This window comes from Bos grunniens, chromosome 4 (genome assembly GCF_055505025.1).
Source record: "Bos grunniens cultivar Pamir isolate PY7600 chromosome 4, Bosgru_T2T1.0, whole genome shotgun sequence".
Classification (NCBI taxonomy): Eukaryota; Metazoa; Chordata; class Mammalia; order Artiodactyla; family Bovidae; genus Bos; species Bos grunniens.
The window spans coordinates 99,814,166-99,834,249 of NC_141168.1; the positions used below are offsets into that span (position 1 = coordinate 99,814,166).

Consider the following 20,084-nt stretch of genomic DNA (forward strand, 5'->3'; position numbering starts at 1 on the left):
GTCACGTCTGACTCTTTGTAATTCCATGAACTGTAACCTACCAGGCTCCTCTGTCCATGGGATTTTATAGGCAAGAGTACTGGAGTGGGTTGCCATTTCCTTCTCTAGGGGATCTTCCCGACCCAGGGATCGAAGCCGGGTCTCCTGCATTGCAGGCAAATGCTTTACCATCTGAGCCATCAGGGAAGCCTATAATGTTTGCACAGCTCTGTAAATATGCTAACATGCATTGAATTATGCACTATAAAAACAGGTCAATTTTATGTAAATTAACAATACATCTCAATAAAACTATTTTAAAAAATGAGTTTGTATCTTATAAAAATCCAGCTTATTTCAAATTGGACTAGTGTGAATGTTATATTCTGACATCTATTAGGTTCCTTCGTAAATCTATCCATTTCCTAAATAATGGAATTACTGCTCCAATATTATCAAGCATTCCTTCTGGAGTTAAAGAATTTAACTAATTACATATTACAAATTATAATTGTGAGGCTCAAAATGCTTTGGGATTTAGAAAAGGATGACAACATAAATCATATAAACAAAAACAGAAATGTCACATAGCTTTACCATCTGCTACAACATTTTAAGTCTTCTAGAAGAATCTAAACACTATTCAAGTATAATCATGACACTAACCAGACATGTCAATTATAAAGGTGTTGTATAATATATACTTTAGATGTGAGCATTATTGCTTATGTATATGAATGGCTATTGACAGGGAAAACATACCTTTCCCTACTCCATTTAAAGTAACTTTAGTACTCTAGTCTCATTTTTAAACCACATTGTGGAAGATAGTAAGTTTAAACAAGTTAATTTTTGTATTAAAATAATGATTTTTCTAAAAGCTGCTCTTATTGTTGTATACCAGAAACTAACATAATGTAGGTCAATTATACCAATATGTCAAACAATCAAAGAAATAAACGCTTAGAAAAAGAGATCAGATTTGTGGTTATTGGAGACTGGGGATGGGGGAATTGGGAATTGGATGAAGACAGTCAAAAATACAAATTTCCAGTTATAAAATAGGTAAGTACTAGGGATGTAACTGGAGAAGGCAATGGCACCCCACTCCAGTACTCTTGCCTGGAAAATCCCATGGATGGAGGAGCCTAGTGGGCTGCAGTCCATAGGGTCGCTAGGAGTCAGACACTACTGAGAGACTTCACTTTCACTTTTCACTTTCAAGCATTGGAGAAGGAAACGGCAACCCACTCCAGTGTTCTTGCCTGGAGAATCCCAGGGACGGGGGAGCCTGTTGGGCTGCTGTCTATGGGGTCGCACAGAGTCGGACACGACTGAAGCGACTTAGCAGCAGCAGCAGCAGGGATGTAACATACAAGATGATAAATACAATTAACACTGCTGTATGTTATATACAAAAGTTGTTAAGAGTGTAAATCCTGAGTTTTCATCACAAGGAAAATACTTCTTTTTCTTTTATTTTGTATCTACATGAGTTGATGGATGTTCACTAAACTTACCCTGAGAATCATTTCATGAGGTATGTAAATCACATCACTATGCTATCTACCTTAAATTTATACAGTGCTGTATGTCAACTATGTTTCAATGAAAGTGGAAAAGAAAAAAATAGAAAATAAAGTTGTTTTTTTATATACAAATAACAGAAACAAAATCTTTGAAAAGTAGTAATTTATCACTCTTCTGTAAAATATGCTGAATTAAAAGGAAAACTGCTTAGGTACTAAGACATGGTCACATGTTGCAGTCTATGTGATTTTGTATGGTTGACTGATATGTAATCAGGTTGTCATTTCTATATGAATTTCTATTAAAAGTAAACTCAGTCAGGGGTTGAAAGTGAAAGTCCCTCAGTCATGTCTCTTTGTGACCCCATGGACTATTCAGTCCATAGAATTCTCCAGGCCAGAATATTGGAGTGGGTAGCCTTTCCCTTCTCCAGGGGATCTTCCCAACCCAGGGATTGAACCCAGGTCTCCTGCATTGCAGGGGGATTCTTTACCAGCTGAGCCACAACGGAAGCCCAAGAGTACTGGAGTGGTTAGCCTATAGCTTCTCCATGGGATCTTCCTGACTTAGGAATTGAACCAGGGTCTCCTGCATTGCAGGCAGATTCGTTATCAACTGAGCTATCAGTGCAGCCCATTAGTAAGGGGTTGAACCATATTGAACTCTACTGACCATTTCCAGGAAACCTCCTTGAAACCAATAACATTGAGATATGTTTAAAGGAAGGGCTTTCGTTCTGGCTGATGGGTTAAAGATTCATTCTTCTTATTTTACCTTAATTTACTTTTTATTCAAGTATGGTTGTTGTACAATATTAGTTTTAGGTACGCACCACAGTGATTCAGTATTTTTATAGATTATACTCCATTTAAAGTTAACATATTAAACTGATAAGAACAAATACTATACTTCAGTTCAGTTCAGTCACTCAGTCGTGTCCGACTCTTTGCGACCCCATGAATCACAGCACGCCAGGCCTCCCTGTCCATCACCAACTCCCAGAGTTCACTCAGACTCACGTCCATCGAGTCAGTGATGCCATCCAGCCATCTCATCCTCTGTCGTCCCCTTCTCCTCCTACCCCCAATCCCTCCCAGCATCAGAGTCTTTTCCAATGAGTCAACTCTTCACATCAGGTGGCCAAAGTACTGGAGTTTCAGCTTTAGCATCATTCCTTCCAAAGAAATCCCAGGGCTGATCTCCTTCAGAATGGACTGGTTGGATCTCCTTGCAGTCCAAGGGACTCTCAAGAGTCTTCTCCAACACCACAGTTGAAAAGCATCAATTCTTCAGTGCTCAGCTTTCTTCACAGTCCAACTCTCACATCCATACATGACCACAGGAAAAACCATAACCTTGACTAGACGGACCTTTGTTGGCAAAGTAATGTCTCTGCTTTTCAATATGCAATCTAGGTTGGTCATAACTTTTCTTCCAAGGAGTAAGCATCTTTTAATTTCATGGCTGCAGTCACCATCTTAGTCAAAAGACTGAGAAGCAAAATAATGGCTATATTTCCTTATGCTGTACGATAGAGGCTTCCTTGGTGGCTCAGACAGTAAAGAATCTGCCTGCAATATGTACAATATATCCCTGTTGCTGGTTTAGCTTATACATAGTAGTTTGTACCTCTTAAACTCCTGTTCCTGTCTTGTCCCTCTCCCTGTCCTCCTCCCCACTGATAACCACTAGTTTTTTTTTTCTTTTTTCTTTATCTGTGAGTTTATTTCTGTTTTGCTATAATCATTTATTTAACTTTTAAAATTCCACATATAAGTGATATTATACAGTATTTGTCTTGCTCTGAATGACATATTTCATTAAGCATATTATCCTCTAGGTCATCCATGTTATTGCAAATGACAGAATTTAATTCTTTTTTATGGCTGAGTAATATTCCATTATATATATCTACATGGACATAGATATATATCTTTTTACATTTCTATGTTGATGGACAATTAGGTTGCTTCTATGTCTTGCCAATTGTGAATAATGCTGCTATAAACATTGAGCTGCATGTACTTTTTCAAATTAGTGTTTTTGTTTTCTTCAGATATATGCCCAGGAGTTGAATTGCTAGGTCATATGATTGTTCTATTTTTATTTTTTTGAGGAACCTCCATACTGTTTTGCATAGTGACTGCACCAATTTACATTCCTATCAACAGTGTACTAAGGTTCCCTTTTCTTCACATCCTTAGCAAATTTGTTATTTGAGACTTTTTGATGGTAGGCATTCTGATGGGTGTGATGTGCCATCTTATTATGATTTTGATTTCCATTTCTCTTATGACTAGAGATGTTGTTGAGCATCTTTTCGTGTGCCTTTTGTCCATCTGTATATAGTCTTTGGAAAAACGTCTGTTCAGGTTGTTGTTGTTTAGTCACTAAGTCATGTCTGACTCTTTGCAACCTCATGGACTACAGCATGCCAGGCTTCCCTGTCTTTCACCATGTCCTGGGGTTTGCTCAAATTCATATCCATTGAGTCAGTGCTGCTATCTAACCATTGTACCCTTTGCTGCCCTCTCCTCATTTTGCCTTCTGTCTTTCCCAGCATTAGGGTCTTTTCCAAAGAGTCAGCTCTTCACATCAGGTGGCTAAGGTATTAGAGCTTCAGCTTCAGCATCAGTCCTTCCAATGAATATTCAGGGTTGATTTCCTTTAGGATTGACTAGTTTGATTTCCTTGCTGTCCAAGGGACTCTCAGGAGTCTTTTCTAGCATCATAATTTGAAAGCATCAATTCTTCAGTGCTCAGCCTTCTTTATGGTCCAATTCTCACATCGTACATGACTACTGGAAAAACCAGAGCTTTGACTGTATTGATGGACCATTGTTGACAAAGTGATGTTTCTGCTTTTTAATATTTTGTCTAAATTTGTTATAGCTTTCCTTCCAAGGAGCAAGCATCTTTTAATTTCATGGCTGCAGTCACTGTCCACAGTGATTTTGGAGCCCAAGAAAATAAAATCTGTTACTGTTTCCACTATTCAGTTTATCTGCCTATTTTAAAAATCAGATTATTTGTTTTTTTGGTATTGAGTTGTATGAGCTCTTTATATAGTTTGGATATTTATTCCTTATCTATCATTTCATTTGCAAATATTTTCTCCCAAGTAGGTTGTCTTTTGGGGTTTTTTTGATGGTTTCTTTGCTGTGCAAAGCTTTTACATTTAACTAGGTTCATTTGTTTGTTTTCCCTTAGTAGACAGAGGAACCTGACAGGCTACAGTCCACAGGGTCACACAGAATCAGACACGACTAAAGCAACTAAGCATGCAGACAGGCCCCCCAAAAATATTACTATGATTTATTATGATAATAAAATATTATTATGATTTAAAGGGGGTTCTGCCTACATTCTCTTCTAGGAGTTTTATGGTTCCAGATTTTACATTTAGGTCTTTAATCCTTTTTAATTTATTTTGTATATGGTGTGATAAAATGTTCTAAATTTATTCTTTTACATGTAGCTGTCTAATTTTCCCAGCACCACTTATTTGAAGAGACTGTCTTTTTCCATTGTATATTCTTACCCACTTTGTTGTAGATTAACTGACCATAAGTGCATGAGTTTCTTTCTGGGCCCTCTATTCTGTTTCATTGATTTTTATCTGTTTTTGTGCCTGTACCATGCTCTTTTGTTTACTGTAGCTTTGTAGTATAGTCTGAAGCCAAGGCACATAGGACCTCCTGCTTTGTCCTTTTTTCTCAAGATTTCTTTAGCTTATTCTGTTACTTTTTTCTATTGTGACAAAATATATATAACATAAATTTACCATTTTAACCATTTTAAATGTATAACTCAGTAGCAATAAGTATATTCACGTTGTTCTGCAACCATCACTATCATCCATCTCCAAAACGTTTTCATCTTCCCAAACTCAAACTTTGTTCTCATTAAACAATAACTCCCCATTGCCCTCTCCCCTTCCCCCAGCTTCTGGCAACCTCCATTCTACTTTCTGTCTCTGTGAACTTGTCTACTGTAGTTACCTCATATAAGTGGAAACATGTAGTATTTGTCCTTTTGTGTCTGGCATCTTTCACTTAGCAAACTTTATTGTCAGAATGTCCTTTTTAAAGCTGAATAATACTGTATTGTACATATTAATATATACTACATTTAGCTTACCATTCATACATCAATGGACACTTGTGTTTAATCCATGCTTTAGCTACTGTGAAAAATGTAATTGCTATGACCATGGATGTAGATTCATTCCTAAAATAAGCTCTCATGCCAGGCATGCAGCTCCCAGCTCTTAGCTTATTTACATTGTTTCCTAGAGGCATGCTACAATACACATTACAAAAGTCACAGTTAATGGTTGCTCTCAATGAACTGTTTTTAATATGTCAAGTTTCCAGCTGACTCCTCATTAAGAAAAAGGTATTTACTGTTGCTGGGAATGAAATGTCTGTCCCATTTAGTTTCTGTGTCTGGAAGCAATGCCTCCAGAATATAAACTCTGTGCCAGAGCCTCAAGACTAATTTGCAAAGCTCAAAAATTGGTCTGCTCATGCTATTCTCTTCTCCAACGCCATTTCTATCAAACTTTTCCTCCCCCCGCCAGGGGAAAAAAAAAAAAAAAAAAACATGTGTCTACGTGAAAGCCAGGTTCTCTCATTTAGTAGAACTTACATGGGCCAAAGAATTCATGTATTATGCAAATGTGCATTTTTCAATAAGGTTCCTCCAAATTATACTCAGCACTGTAAGAGGATAACTCTGAAAAATAATGTTATAATAAAAAGATAAAAGGAAAAGTATAATTATGTGATATTGCATCTTGGTTTTATTATCTGCAAACTATTATATATATTTCATGTTAGCTACCTTGTGTCACACACTACCTAAGTGCTCTCTCCAGGCCTCTCTTCCTCCGCTCCCACCGCCACATATACTTAAACTACTGTTTCTTAAACTCTATGGGGTGGGTTTTAGTACCATCAATCTCACTGTACAAAAAAAATGAGGTTCAGAGGAGTTAAGTGGCCATCCAAGGTAACAGTTAGTAAACAGGTAGCAGATCTAGGCTTAGAACCTAGGTGTCCTGACCTCAGGATTTGTGCACTTATCAGTGTCCTTTTGTCCCCTGAATTTGGAGGTTTTGCCCATATAAGTTCAGCATCATTTTGCAAATGAACCTGAAAAGAACTGAGTTGTTTCCTTTTTCCAGGACATTATTGTCTGAAATTTTTTCTTGATAGAAAAAAGAAAAACTTTTCTTTTCACTTAAGTTGTACTAAGTACTTATTAGCTCTTGGCTTCCCTTTATCCTCCATACAGGCATTCTGTATTATTTCTCTCAGTGATATTTTACACAGTGCATTTTACATATACCACTGGTATTTACAGTACCATGCCTCCATTGGTTATTCTCTTTTTCAAAAATAAAAAAATTAATATGAATATTAACCAAATTTTTTATGAACCTCACTAAATAATGTATGTTAAAACATGCTTTTTATTACCTTTTGTTTTTCCCCACAGTACTGTAACTGGTTTTTATTCAGCCTATTTTTGCAGACTTAAGTCAGTATAGATGAATTTTCCATTGAAAACAACTAAGTTATTTTCAGCTTTTTCCACTTAACTCACTAGTGTGGAGGAAATTTTATTCTCTGTTACAGATCTACTGTAAACTCATAAACTGGTATTCATCAATCAAAAGTGAAAGGAAAAATGAGACCCATTTTGCTTTAAATTTTTATGCCCTGGGTTTGCTGAAAGTTATGTAAGTGATGGTGTCTTCCAGGAAAAGTATAAAAGTTGATTGCATTTTTACAGATTTTGTTGTGTTGGTCACTGTGTCATGTCCAACTCTTTTGAGATCCCATGGATTGTATCCCGCCAGGTTCATCTGTCCATGGGATTTCCCAGGCAAGAATACTGGAGTGGGTTGCCATTCCTTCTCCTGGAGATCTCCTTACCTAGGGATCAAACTCAAATCTCCTGCATTGCAGGCAGATTCTTTATTGCTGAGCTCCCAGGGAAGCCCCTCTATAGATATTGCTGGACAATAAATTTACCAAAAAGGTCTGATATGATTTAATCCTGACTATAATCATTACTTCATTTCTGATAATTTCACAAATAGATTGAGAAAACTTAATGTTTATTTTTCTGTCCCAGTGTTATTAGGCCTCTGATAAGCTCAAACAAAAGATGCAGACTAAAAAATCTCTGGGTTTTCAACCTGCTCACATCAAATTGTTCTTCCGCGATTAGACTTCAAGATGAAACTCATCTGTCCATCTCTACCAGAAACTTATGTTTCATTTTTTTTACAAGATTGGGTGCTTCTTCTACATGTAAAAGAGGCCTAAACACAAGTTTTGTTCAGCACTAAGAATTTTTTTTTCCAAGATGAATACTCATCTTGAAGTTTTAAACCGGTTTCAAACTTTTAAATGGAAATTTCTTTCAAAAAAATTATAATCAATTTTTAAAAGAACTTCTTTATTCATTTGGGCACCTACTGCCTCTATCACTGTGCATAGTCCACATTTCAATCTTCCAAAACTATAGATGGAACTATGGCCTGAACCCTGATGCCCACCAGAACTCCTGGACTACCATCTGTAGACCAGTGTCTTCTTTCGCCTTAGGTACTGGTTCTGAGGGTGAAGCCCCAGCTGATGAATGAAAGGACTCAAGAAGTGAGAATACCAGAGAAAAACCATGAGAGTAATGTTTCATTTAAATATCTCAATGCTCTCCTCTTTGCTTCTGAAAAACCTGCCATATAAACACAGGAAGAGAGCTACTAATGGTGAAACATTAATCTGTACTTCCTGCTCCCATCATTCATCACTGAGGCCTAAAGTGGCAGGAGCAACTTCTGAGAAGCACCTTTTAGGACAAACCAGCACACCTGATTATCAGGTAAACAGCCCACCTGTGGGTATACTCAAGGGCACTGCCTCTTCCAACAGACCCCTACAAGGCACTTTTTTTTTTGGAGGTCCATCTGAAGAGTTTCTGGGATTACCAAATTCTAAAGCAGCGAGATGCGAGATTCCAAGTTTACAACCTGGGAGTCTTTTCCCTGAAAGTACGACTGCTGTTGGCAACCAGGGTGGTGCAGCCTTAGCGAGGACACCGCGGGGCGCACCGTAGTGTCCGGGGACAAGTTGGGCGTGGTTTTCCGGCAGGTGGGCGGGGTTTGGGAAGGAGGAGCCACCAGGCTCTCGGAGTTATAACTGGAAAGGACCCCCGGGTCCTACAGCGAGGACGCGCAACGACCCTGAAGGGCTACCAGAAACGGACTGTCTTGTGATAGGAGGATGGAGGAGCTGCGGTGGCACCTTCTCGCCCGCACCCACGGCCAGGGCTTAGTGAAGTCTTTGTCCCACCTGTGGCAGCCAGCGATGCTTGGCGGAGTTTGGGTGCTGACGCTGGCGTGGATGCTCTTGGTCCCCGGGAAAGGTTGGCCAGGTAGGGCTCTGGCGGATGGGAGCTCAGGGGCGCCACTTGGGCCTTTGGAGGAGGGGGGCTCACTTCCCGGACGACGCGTGGAGCGTGCCTGTGCATCTACACGGCCGCATCCAGTCTGTCCCATACCGACCTCCGCGCTATCCTTCCGCCCTCTTTGAAATGGTCACTTTACAACCTTGGTGCTCGTCAGTTTTCCTTTGCGTACAAGGGATTGTTGCCTTCCCTTCTGCTGTTAAGACCCTCCGTTCCGTTTTTGTCCTTTTGTTTCCTGCTGATACCCGCTTCTTAACGTCCCTTTAATTTACTGTAAGAAACTTTTGCTGAATCTTCCAGGTGTCCTAGGCGACAACTGGATTTGAAATAATCCAAAAGGAGTTCAATTCCAAACTACACCACTTCTTCTCTACCCCTGGAAATAATAAATTAACATTTTACCCTAACAATAATTCAGTAAGTTTTGTGTATGATATCTTTCGTATATCGGTTAAAATCAGTTTTGCTACTGTAAAATAGATCTCTGAGAAGAAATCACTTTAATCCAGGACAAAGAACACTTGGTTTAAAATACAGTAAGTTAAAACAACATTCGTTTGTCCTTCCTGATTGTTTTGTGTTTGCACAGATAGGAGCATTAAATAAAACTTACTTGTAAGTTTCCGTATGTTTTTCAGAAATTAATCAGTGTAAAATTATCTGCAGCTTTTAAAACAAAGATTGGGTGAACATTTATAAATGATAAGTGCATAATTTTACTTTATCAGCTTGTTGCTCTTCATCCAGTTGACTAAGGTAAGTTTGCTCTGTAAAACAGGGAGAGCAAGCACTCTCCCATGAAAAATTGTAAAAAGAATATTAGAACCCAATTAAGGTATTTCCGAAAATGATAGGCCACAACAAGCTATCATTGATCCATGCTTTATTTGGCTGCTTACACATTAAGTAGATCTTCATTAAGAACTGTTCAGAATACATGTAATAAAATGTAAATATTAATATGTGCTTCTTACATTTAGACAATGTTTCCAGAAAAATGACCAATATTTACAGAGGAGTTTGCTTCAGTGTTTACTATAGCCCACATTACCCCTTCTTGCCCTTTATAATAACCCATCCAGTATTCTTGCATGGAGAATCCCATGGACAGAGAAGCCTGGTGGGCTACAGTGCATGGGGTCCCAAAGAGTTGGACAAGACTGAAGCGACTTAGCACGCACAACCTCTCTTCTGAAGGTGAATATTAACCGTTACCATGTTCTAAGCTCCTTGCGTGGTAAAGTTGAAAATAAAGTTTATGATAAACTTATTTATGTCCTATAGCAGAGATAAAAGGGGAGACAAGTGTAACATACTTTTTTTTCAAATAGCTTTACCAAGATATAGTTCATATACCATGCAAATCATTTACAGTGTACAGTGGTTTATTATGGTATAAAATGATCTATGGGTTTATTTATATTCACAATATGTGCAACCATTACTATAGTGAGTTTTAGAACATTTTTATCACCTTGAAAAGAAATACTTTACTCTAGTTATACTCCCATTATACCCTCCTCCAAACTCTCCACCTTCCCAATCCTAACCAATCACTAATCTATAGAGTTTCTGCTCTATTCAGTTCAGTTCAGTTCAGTTCAGATGCTCAGTTGTGTCTGACTCTTTGCGACCCCATGAATCGCAGCACACCAGGCCTCCCTGTCCATCACCAACTCCTGGAGTTCACCCAAACTCATGTGCATCAAGTCAGTGATGCCATCCAGCCATCTCATCCTCTGTTGTCCCCTTCTCCTGCCCCCAATCCCTCCCAGCATCAGGATCTTTTCCAATGAGTCAACTCTTCACATGAGGTAGCCAAAGTACTGGAGTTTCAGCTTTAGCATCAATCCTTCCAATGAACACCCAGGACCCATCTCCTTTAGGATGGACTGGTTGGATCTCTTTGCAGTCCAAGGGACTCTCAAGAGTCTTCTCCAACACCACAGTTCAAAAGCATCAGTTCTTTGGTGCTCAGCTTTCTTCATAGTCCAACTCTCACATCCATACATGACTACTGGAAAAACCATAGCCTTGACTAGACGGACCTTTGTTGGCAAAGTAATGTCTCTGCTTTTGAATATGCTATCTAGGTTGGTCATAACTTTCCTTCCAAGGAGTAAGCGTCTTTTAATTTCATGGCTGCAGTCACCATCTGTAGTGATTTTGGAGCCCCCCAAAATAAAGTCTGTGACTGTTTCCACTGTTTCCCCATTTATTTGCCATGAAGTGATGGGACTAGATGTCATGATCTTAGTTTTTTGAATGTTGAGCTTTAAGCCAACTTTTTCACTCTCCACTTTCACTTTCATCAAGAGGCTCTTTAGTTCCTCTTCACTTTCTGCCATAAGGGTGGTGTCATCTGCATATCTGAGGTTACTGATATTTCTCCCAGCAATCTTGATTCCAGCTTGTGCTTCTTCCAGCCCAGCGTTTCTCATGATGTACTCTGCATATAAGTTAAATAAGCAGGGAGACAATATACAGCCTTGATGTACTCCTTTTCCAATTTGGAACCAGTCTCTTGACCATGTCCAGTTCTAACTGTTGCTTCCTGACCTGCATATAGGTTTCTGCTCTATAGATATGCCTATTCTGGATATTTTATCTAAATGGAGTCATATAATAGATTGACTTCTTTTATTTAGCATGTTTTCAAGGTTCATAATGTTCTAACATGTGTCAGTAATTTCTTTTTGTGATGGAATAATATTCCACTGTAAGCATATACCATGTTTTGTATATAAATTAATCAGTTGATGAACATTTGGGTTGTTTCCACCTTGTGGCTAATGTAAATAGTGCTGCTATAAATATCTGGGTATAGGCTTTTTTATGGACACATCTTCATTTCTTTTAGAAATATACCTAGGAGTGGAGTTATTGGATCATAGGGTAACTCTGTGCTTAACCATATCAGGAATAGCCAAATTACTTTTCCAAAGTGACTGCACTGTTTTTCATCCCTGCAGCAGTATATGAAGGTTTTAATGTATTCACAGTCTCATCAGCACTGGTTATTATCTGAAATTTTGATTCTGACAATTCTAGTGGATGTGAAATGATGTCTTACTGTGCTTTGATTTGCATTTCTCTGGTGGCTAATGATGTCCAAGCATCTTTTTTCATGTGCTTGAACATCTGCATATCTTCTTTGGAGAAATACCTACTCAAATCCTCTACCAATGTTTTTATTGGGTTGTTGGCCTTTTTGTTGAGTTGTGTGAGTTTTTGTATAGTCTAGGTACAGATTTCTTAGTAGTTATGTGGATTTGCAGTTGTTTTCTCCCATTCTGTGGCTTTTCACTTTCTTGCTCATGTCCTTTGAAGCATGCAAGTCCTTGTGTGCCTGTCCTTTGTTTCCTGTGCTTTTTTATCATATCTTGAAATCCATAGCCAAATCTAATGTCATGAAGATTTACCCTAAGATTTTTGTCCTAAGTCTTAACATTCAGTTCTTATATTTTGGTCTTTGATTAATTTGGAATTATTTTTTGTATATGGTATAACCAGTGGGACATGACTGAGCGACTTCACTTTCACTTTTCACTTTCATGCATTGGAGAAGGAAATGGTAACCCACTCCAGTGTTCTTGCCTGGAGAATCCCAGGGACGGGGGAGTCTGGTGGGCTGCCGTCTATGGGGTCGCAGAGAGTCGGACATGACTGAAGTGACTTAGCACGTGTGGTATAACCAGAGAGTCCAATTTCACTTTTGGGCATGTGGCTCTTCAGTTTTGTTGAAAAAACTGTCATCTGTCCCTTAGGTACGTGGGTTTATTTCTGGACTGTTAGTTTTCTTTACCAGCCTGTGCCTCTCCTTGTGCCGCCACTACACTGTGCTGTTTATGGTAGCTTTGCAGTGAATTTTGAAATGAGAAAATGTGAGTCCTCATATTTTGTGCTTTTTTTTCTTGTGATATCTTTTTTTTTTTTTGGCTTTGATATCAGGGTAATACTGGGCTCATAGAATGAGTCTGAAAGTATTCCATCTCTTTCTAGTTTTTGGAAATGTTTATGAAGAATTGATATTATTTTTTGAATGTTTGGTAGAATTGAGCATTGATACCATCTAGACCTGGCCTTTTCTTTCTCGATATTTGAGTCTTCTCTTTTTACCAATTCAATCTTTTCACATCATATAAATCTATATGGATTGCTATTTTCTTGAGTCAGTTTTATACTTTGTATCTTTTCAGAAATTTGTTAATTATATAAAGGCTGTATAATGTATTAGCATGCAACTGTAATAGTATTGCTTAATAAGCTTTGTAGTTGTGTGCCCTGTTTCATTTCTAATTCTAGCAAGTGAGTTTTCTCTCCTTTTTCCTTGACAACTCTAGAACTATATCAACTTTGAATTTTTTTTTAAACATCTTTTGTTTTCACTGATTTTCTCCATTGTTTTTCTATTCTGTTTCATTAATTTCTTCTTTAGTCTTTCAAATTTCTTTCTTTTTTCCATTAGATTTAGTGTGCTCTTTTTAAAAAATCTTCAGGTGAAAGGTTAGTTGATTATATTGGGATCTTTTCTTTTTTAATATAATTTTCCTCTAAGCACTACTTCAGCAGCATCTCACAAATTTTGGTGTGTTGTATCTTTATTTTCATTCTTTTCAATGTATTTTCTTATTCCCATTTTCATTTCTTTTACCTCTTGATTTTCTAGTTGTTTAATTTCCACATATTTGTTAGCTACTTAAATTTCTTTCAGCTGTTGACATATATTCATTCTATTACAGTTAGACAACATATTTGGTATGATTTTGTCTTTTCAAATTTATTGAGGTTTGTCTTAGGGTCGAATGTATTGTCCATCCTGGAAAACGTTCCATGTGCTTTTCAGAAAAATGTATATTCTTCCATCGTTGGGCACAGTGTTCTATAGATGTCTGTTAGGTCACGCTGGTTTAAAGCGTGTTGTTCCGGCTCTTTTTCATTTATGATCTTCTGCCTATTTTTCTATTCATGTTGAAAGTGGGGTATTAAAGTCCCAACTATTGCCTTTGAAGTAAGTATTTGTTTTTCTTTGTTTCTGTCAGATTTTGCTTCATGTATTTTTCTGCTCTGTTATTGGGTGTCTGTATGTTTATAATATCTTTCTCGTGAATTGAAACTTTTATAGTTATAAAATGTCTCTCTGTATCTCTAGTAACTTGTTTTTAATTTTAAAATAGCTTTGTCTTATATTAGTATGCCAGTCCAGTTTTATTGTGGTTCCTGTTTGCCTGATGTTATTTTTCATTCTTTTACTTTCAATCTATTTGTATTATCTTCATACAAATTATCTATTGTATTATCTTCATAATTAAAAGATTATATAACTTTTAATATATAAAGGAGGACAAAGTAAAGAGATTTAGCAGATTCATCACCTCTCTATTTGACCTTGCTTTTCATGCTTTTGTGTCATTGTAGAATCCATAATACAATTTTGAATATTAGAAGCTTAATATTAACTTTTAATATTATTAACTTAATATTAACTTTTTATTTCTCATTGAATTTGAAGCTGAACAGTGGTTTTTCTCTTTCCCACATCCTTGGGAAAGCTATATAATTTTTTTTTTTAATTCACAAATATTTGAAATTCCTGTTGAGCAATACGCTCAGTCGCTAAGTCATGTCCTACTCTTTGCAACCCCATGGAGTATATAGCCCACCAGGCTCCTCTGTCCATGGAATTTCCAAAGAATACTGGAGTGGGTTGCCATTTTCTTCTCCAGTATACCAAAGTTTTTCTAATTATAAATTCAGATATTATGAAATGCCTGTCTTTAGGCATATAAATATATTTATCTATTAAAAATAAAATAATTTAATTTCTTACCATATTTGTCTGTCACCCAGTTATGAATTAGTAAGTAAGCTAGTCTTAGCCATTGTATTAACCAATATATTAACATAATACAGGTTACTTATATCTACAAACAAAACTAGAAAACTATTTATATATTGGATCATTATATATCTATTATTTATAACTTGGCATGTTTTCCCAAAGTATTTGAAACCCGAATATTGCAGATTCTATTATATACTACCTAGCTTCTTTAAATCCCTTTGAGAAGACAAAATAGATAGAAATGTAAGTTTTAATGTGTATTTATATGTACTTTTGTTTTAAGGGAAAAATGTTATATTGTACATTTGCTAGAAAGCTTCACACATCATTCATGTCATGAAACTGTCTTATGAGTTAGATATGCTTGTAGAGTTATTCTTTTAGTACTTTGAGGAGCTAGACTTTCTGATTCCCAAATGGCAGCCCGAACCAGCCACAGTTAACTATGCTCCCTTCTAGAGTTAAGGTTGCAATGAGGTTTTTAAGAGTGACATTTGTTCATTGCAAATAAGACTTAAGTTTTTTCTGCAGAGACCTTGAACATTTAAAGAGTGACAAGTCGGTTTGGAGGGGAAAATTGTGAAATAAATAATACAAAGTATGAGCTATTATTAATTATACAATTAAGAATTTTCCTCTAAAATAAATATCAAATGAAAATTAAAAAATTTCTGTTCAAATATTATATGGTTCTTTGGTACTGTCAGTGTCATAACGTGATTGCTTCTACATTTATGACATCATTAGTTTTGGATTAGGAAACAGTTACTCTAAGCAGCAAAATCAAAGGAAATGTGAGAACTTCAGAAGTCCTTAGCAAGAAGAAATATTGCACAGAATAAATATGGAGTTACTGACTTTTCCCCCAAGATAAAATTCTATTGCCAGATAAGCTCAGAGAAAACATTTCAATAATTCACACAAACCTCACTAGTAATCTCGTTTTAAATATTTTCCTTGGTTTCTAACCATGTGCAATCTTCTGATAATGACAGGGAGTTAGAATTATTTCAAAATTAAATCAAATGACAGCACATCCTCTGACTTCTACTCTCATACATTTTATAAAATATGTATCTAGTGTTGACAAATTGAGATTGACAAAGTCACTAGAGCCTTTGGGGACATTTATAACTGGTGAAACGACAGACAAAAGGAAAAAGAACATTTTGTGGTCATTCCGAAAATCTTTTACTGAAAAAAATTCTTTAGGGAGATCTTTTATCTTGCAAAACAATACCTTTTTTTTTTCCAGTTTAATTGCTATAACTACAAACAAAATAAAAGCAAAAAATTTTATAAGCTACACTTGTGAGACTGACATACAAATTAATATCTCTAGTTTATTGTGCTCCTTGTTTTGTTTGGAAACTGATATTTATCAACACTCTAACCTTAGGTTATGTAGTAAGTATTTGAGAGTTTTATTCAGTTAGATAGACTTTTGCCATAGTGAGATACTTTAATAATAGTTAAATTTTTCCTCCCCTTTTCTATTTCAAAGATACTGTCTTTACCGTAGTGTTTTCCTTGAACAAATAGAATACCCAACGTTGGGAGATTTTCTGCCTTCTGTGTAAATAAGATGGAGAAGGCAATGGCACCCCACTCCAGTACTCTTGCCTGGAAAATCCCATGGACGGAGGAGCCTGGTGGGCTGCAGTCCATGGGGTCGCTAAGTGTCTGACACGACTGAGCAACTTCACTTTCACGCATTGGAGAAGGAAATAGCAACCCACTCCAGTGTTCTTGCCTGGAGAATCCCAGGGACAGGGGAGCCTGGTGGGCTGCCATCCATGGGGTCGCACAGTCGGACACGACTGAAGTGACTTAGCAGCAGCAGTGTAAATAAGATACTCCAAATAAAGGCAGTTTCATGTGTTTCTCGTTATATAAGAGACAAGAGCCTCAAACTAGAGCTATATTTCCAGGATAACTGTTTTCTTTGCTTTCTCTTCTCTCTTCTTGCTGGGAAGAGGCACTTTATGTTCTCTCTCTGCGGATTTGACAGAAAAAGTATCTTCCAAGACAACCTCTGCTCAGAAAATGGCTTTCCTAAAAAGCTACAGAACTAGCTCTTCCTCCATTTTCTTCTCTTGTATTTCCTTCGAAACCGTTCCCCCCCACCTCATTCATTTTCCTGTGCTTAGAAATGAAAATCAACTTCAATACTTTTATATTTAAAAATGAATAAAATTTTAAAACTTTATATTTTTTTCTGCACTAGAAAAAAAATGCAAGAAACTTTAGTATGAGGGCATTTTATAAAAATTATACTAGTGTTAAAAGATTAGATTAGTTTGCTGCATTTCAGGACCTGGCAGAGATGGGATTTGGGGGCAAACGTGGCTACTGTGACAGAAAGCAGGTCATGGAGTGTCAGTTATGGCATTCAAACCCGGAAGACCCAATTGTAGGAATAAACAAATCTTGACACAAAGCAATCAGCAATTTTGTTCTTTAGTGGCTAAGTTGTGCCCGACTCTTTGCACCCCCAGGGACTATAGCCTGAGAAGCTCCTCTGGCAAGAATACTAGAGTGAGTTGCCATTTTCTTCTCCAGGGGATCTTCCTGATCCAGGGTTCGAAACTGTATCTCCTGGATTGCAGGCAAATTATCTACCACTGAGCCACTAGGGAAGCCCTTGCCCAAATTAAATGAAATTAGGGACTCCCTTGGAGGTCCAGGGATTAAGATCCATGCTTCCAATGCAGGGGATACGAGTTTGATCTGTGTTAGGCAGTTCAGTCGCTCACTCATGTCCGACTCTTTGTGACCTCATGAACCGCAGTACAACAGGCCTCCTTGTCCATCACCAACTCCTGGACTTTACCCAAACTCATGTCCATTGAGTCGCTGATGCCATCCAAACATTGCATCCTCTGTTGTCCCCTTCTCCTTCCACCTTAAATCTTTCCCAACATCAGGGTCTTTTCAAAAAATTCAGCTCTTTGCATCAGGTGGCCAAAATATTGGAGTTTCAGCTGCAACATCAGTCCTTCCAATGAACACCAAGGACTGATTTCCTTTAGGATGAAAGTCCAAGGGACTCTCAAGAGTCTTCTCTAACACCACAGTTCAAAAGCATCAAATCTTCTGCACTCAGCTTTGTTTATAGTCCAACTCTCACATCCATACATGACTACTGGAAAAACCATAGCCTTGACTAGACGACCTTTGTTGATAAAGTAATGTCTCTGCTTTTTAACATGCTGTCTAGGTTGGTCATAACTTTCCTTCCAAGGAGGAAGCATCTTTTAATTTCATGGCTGCAATCACCATCTGCAGTGATTTTGGAGCCCAGAAAAATAAAGTCTGATACTGTTTCAACTATTTCGCCATCTATTTCCCATGAAGTGGTGGGACCAGATGCCATGATCTTCGTTTTCTGAATGTTGAGCTTTAAGCCAACTTTTTCACTCTCCTCTTTCACTTTCACCAAGAGGCTTTTTAGTTCTCTTCACTTTCTGCTATAAAGGTGGTGTCATCTGCATATCTGAGGTTATTGATATTTCTCCCAGCAATCTTGATTCCAGCTTGTGTATCTTCCAGCCGAGCGTTTCTTATGATGTACTCTTCATATAAGTTAAATAAGCTAGGTGACAATATACAGACTTGACATACTCCTTTTCCGATTTGGAACCAATCTGTTGTTCCATGTCCAGTTCTAACTGTTGCTTCCTGACCTGCATACAAGTTTCTCAAGATGCAGGTCTGGTGGTCTGGTATTCCTATCTCTTTCAGAATTTTTCACAGTTTATTGTGATCCACACAGTCAAAGGCTTTGGCATAGTCTATAAAGCAGAAATAGATGTTTTTCTGGAACTCTCTTGCTTTTTCTATGATCCAGAAAATGCTGGCAATTTGATCTCTGGTTCAGCTTGAACATCTGGAAGTTCACGGTTTATGTATTGCTGAAGCCTGGATTAGAGACTTTTGAGCATTACTTTACTAGCGTGTGAGATGAGTGCAACCATGTGGTAGTTTGAGCATTCTTTGGCATTGCCTTTCTTTGGGATTGGAATGAAAAGTGACCTTTTCCAGTCCTGTGGCCACTGCTAAGTTTTCCAGATTTGCTGGCATATTGAGTGCAGCACTTTCACAGCATCATCTTTAAGGATTTGAAATAGCTCAACTGGAATTCCATCACCTCCACTAGCTTTGTTCGTAGTGATGCTTTCTAAGGCCCACTTGACTTCACATTCCAGGATATCTGGCTCTAGGTGAGTGACCACACCAATGTGATTATCTGAGTCGTGAAGATCTTTTTTGTATAGTTCTTCTGTGTATTCTTGCCACCTCTTCTTAATATCTTCTGCTTCTGTTAGGTCCATTCCATTTCTGTCCTTTATTGAGCCCATCTTTCCATGAAATGTTCCCTTGGTATCTCTAATTTTCTTGAAGAGATCTCTAGTCTTTCCCATTCTATTGGTTTCCTCTGTTTCTTTGCATTGATCACTGAGGAAGGCTTTCTTATCTCTCCTTGCTATTCTTTGGAACTCTGCATTCAGATGCTTATATCTTTCCTTTTCTCCTTTGCTTTTCGCTTCCCTTCATATCACAGCTATTTGTAAGGCCTCCTCAGACAGCCAGTTTGCTTTTTTGCATTTCTTTTTCTTGGGGATGGTCTTGATCCCTGTCTCCTGTTCAATGTCACGAACCTCTGTCCATAGTTCATCAGGCACTCTGTCTATCAGATTTAGTCCCTTAAATCTATTTCTCACTTCCTCTGTATAGTCATAAGGGATTTGATTTAGGCCATACCTGAATTCTGAAGGAGATCAGCCCTGGGATTTCTTTGGAAGGAATGATGCTAAAGCTGAAACTCCAGTACTTTGGCCACCTCATGCGAAGAGTTGACTCATTGGAAAAGACCCTGATGCTGGGAGGGATTGGGGGCAGGAGGAGAAGGGGACGACAGAGGATGAGATGGTTGGATGGCATCACTGACTCGATGGATGTGAGTCTGAGTGAACTCTGGGAGTTGGTGATGGACAGGGAGGCCTGGCGTGCTGTGATTCATGGGGTCGCAAAGAGTTGGACACAACTGAGCAACTGAACTGAACTGAACTGAATGGTCTAGTGGTTTTCCCCACACTGTTCAAGTCTGAATTTGGCAGTATTGAGTTCATGATCTGAGCCACAGTCAGCTCCCGGTCTTGTTTTTGCTGACTGTATAGAGCTTCTCCATCTTTGGCTGCAAAGAATATAATCAATCTGATTTTGGTGTTGACCATCTGGTGATGTC

At 37.9% G+C, this 20,084-nt stretch overlaps 1 protein-coding gene across 1 annotated transcript in view; it reads left to right on the plus strand.

Moving 5' to 3' along the window:
• Positions 1-8,876: 8,876 nt before the first annotated feature.
• VWDE (von Willebrand factor D and EGF domains) overlaps positions 8,877-20,084 on the plus strand; it is an 89,981-nt gene continuing 78,773 nt past the window's right edge. Inside the window, 1 exon segment of the mRNA XM_086398073.1 lies at positions 8,877-8,958. Within this exon segment, the coding sequence (XP_086254199.1) occupies positions 8,892-8,958 (67 nt within the window). The 5' untranslated portion in view covers positions 8,877-8,891.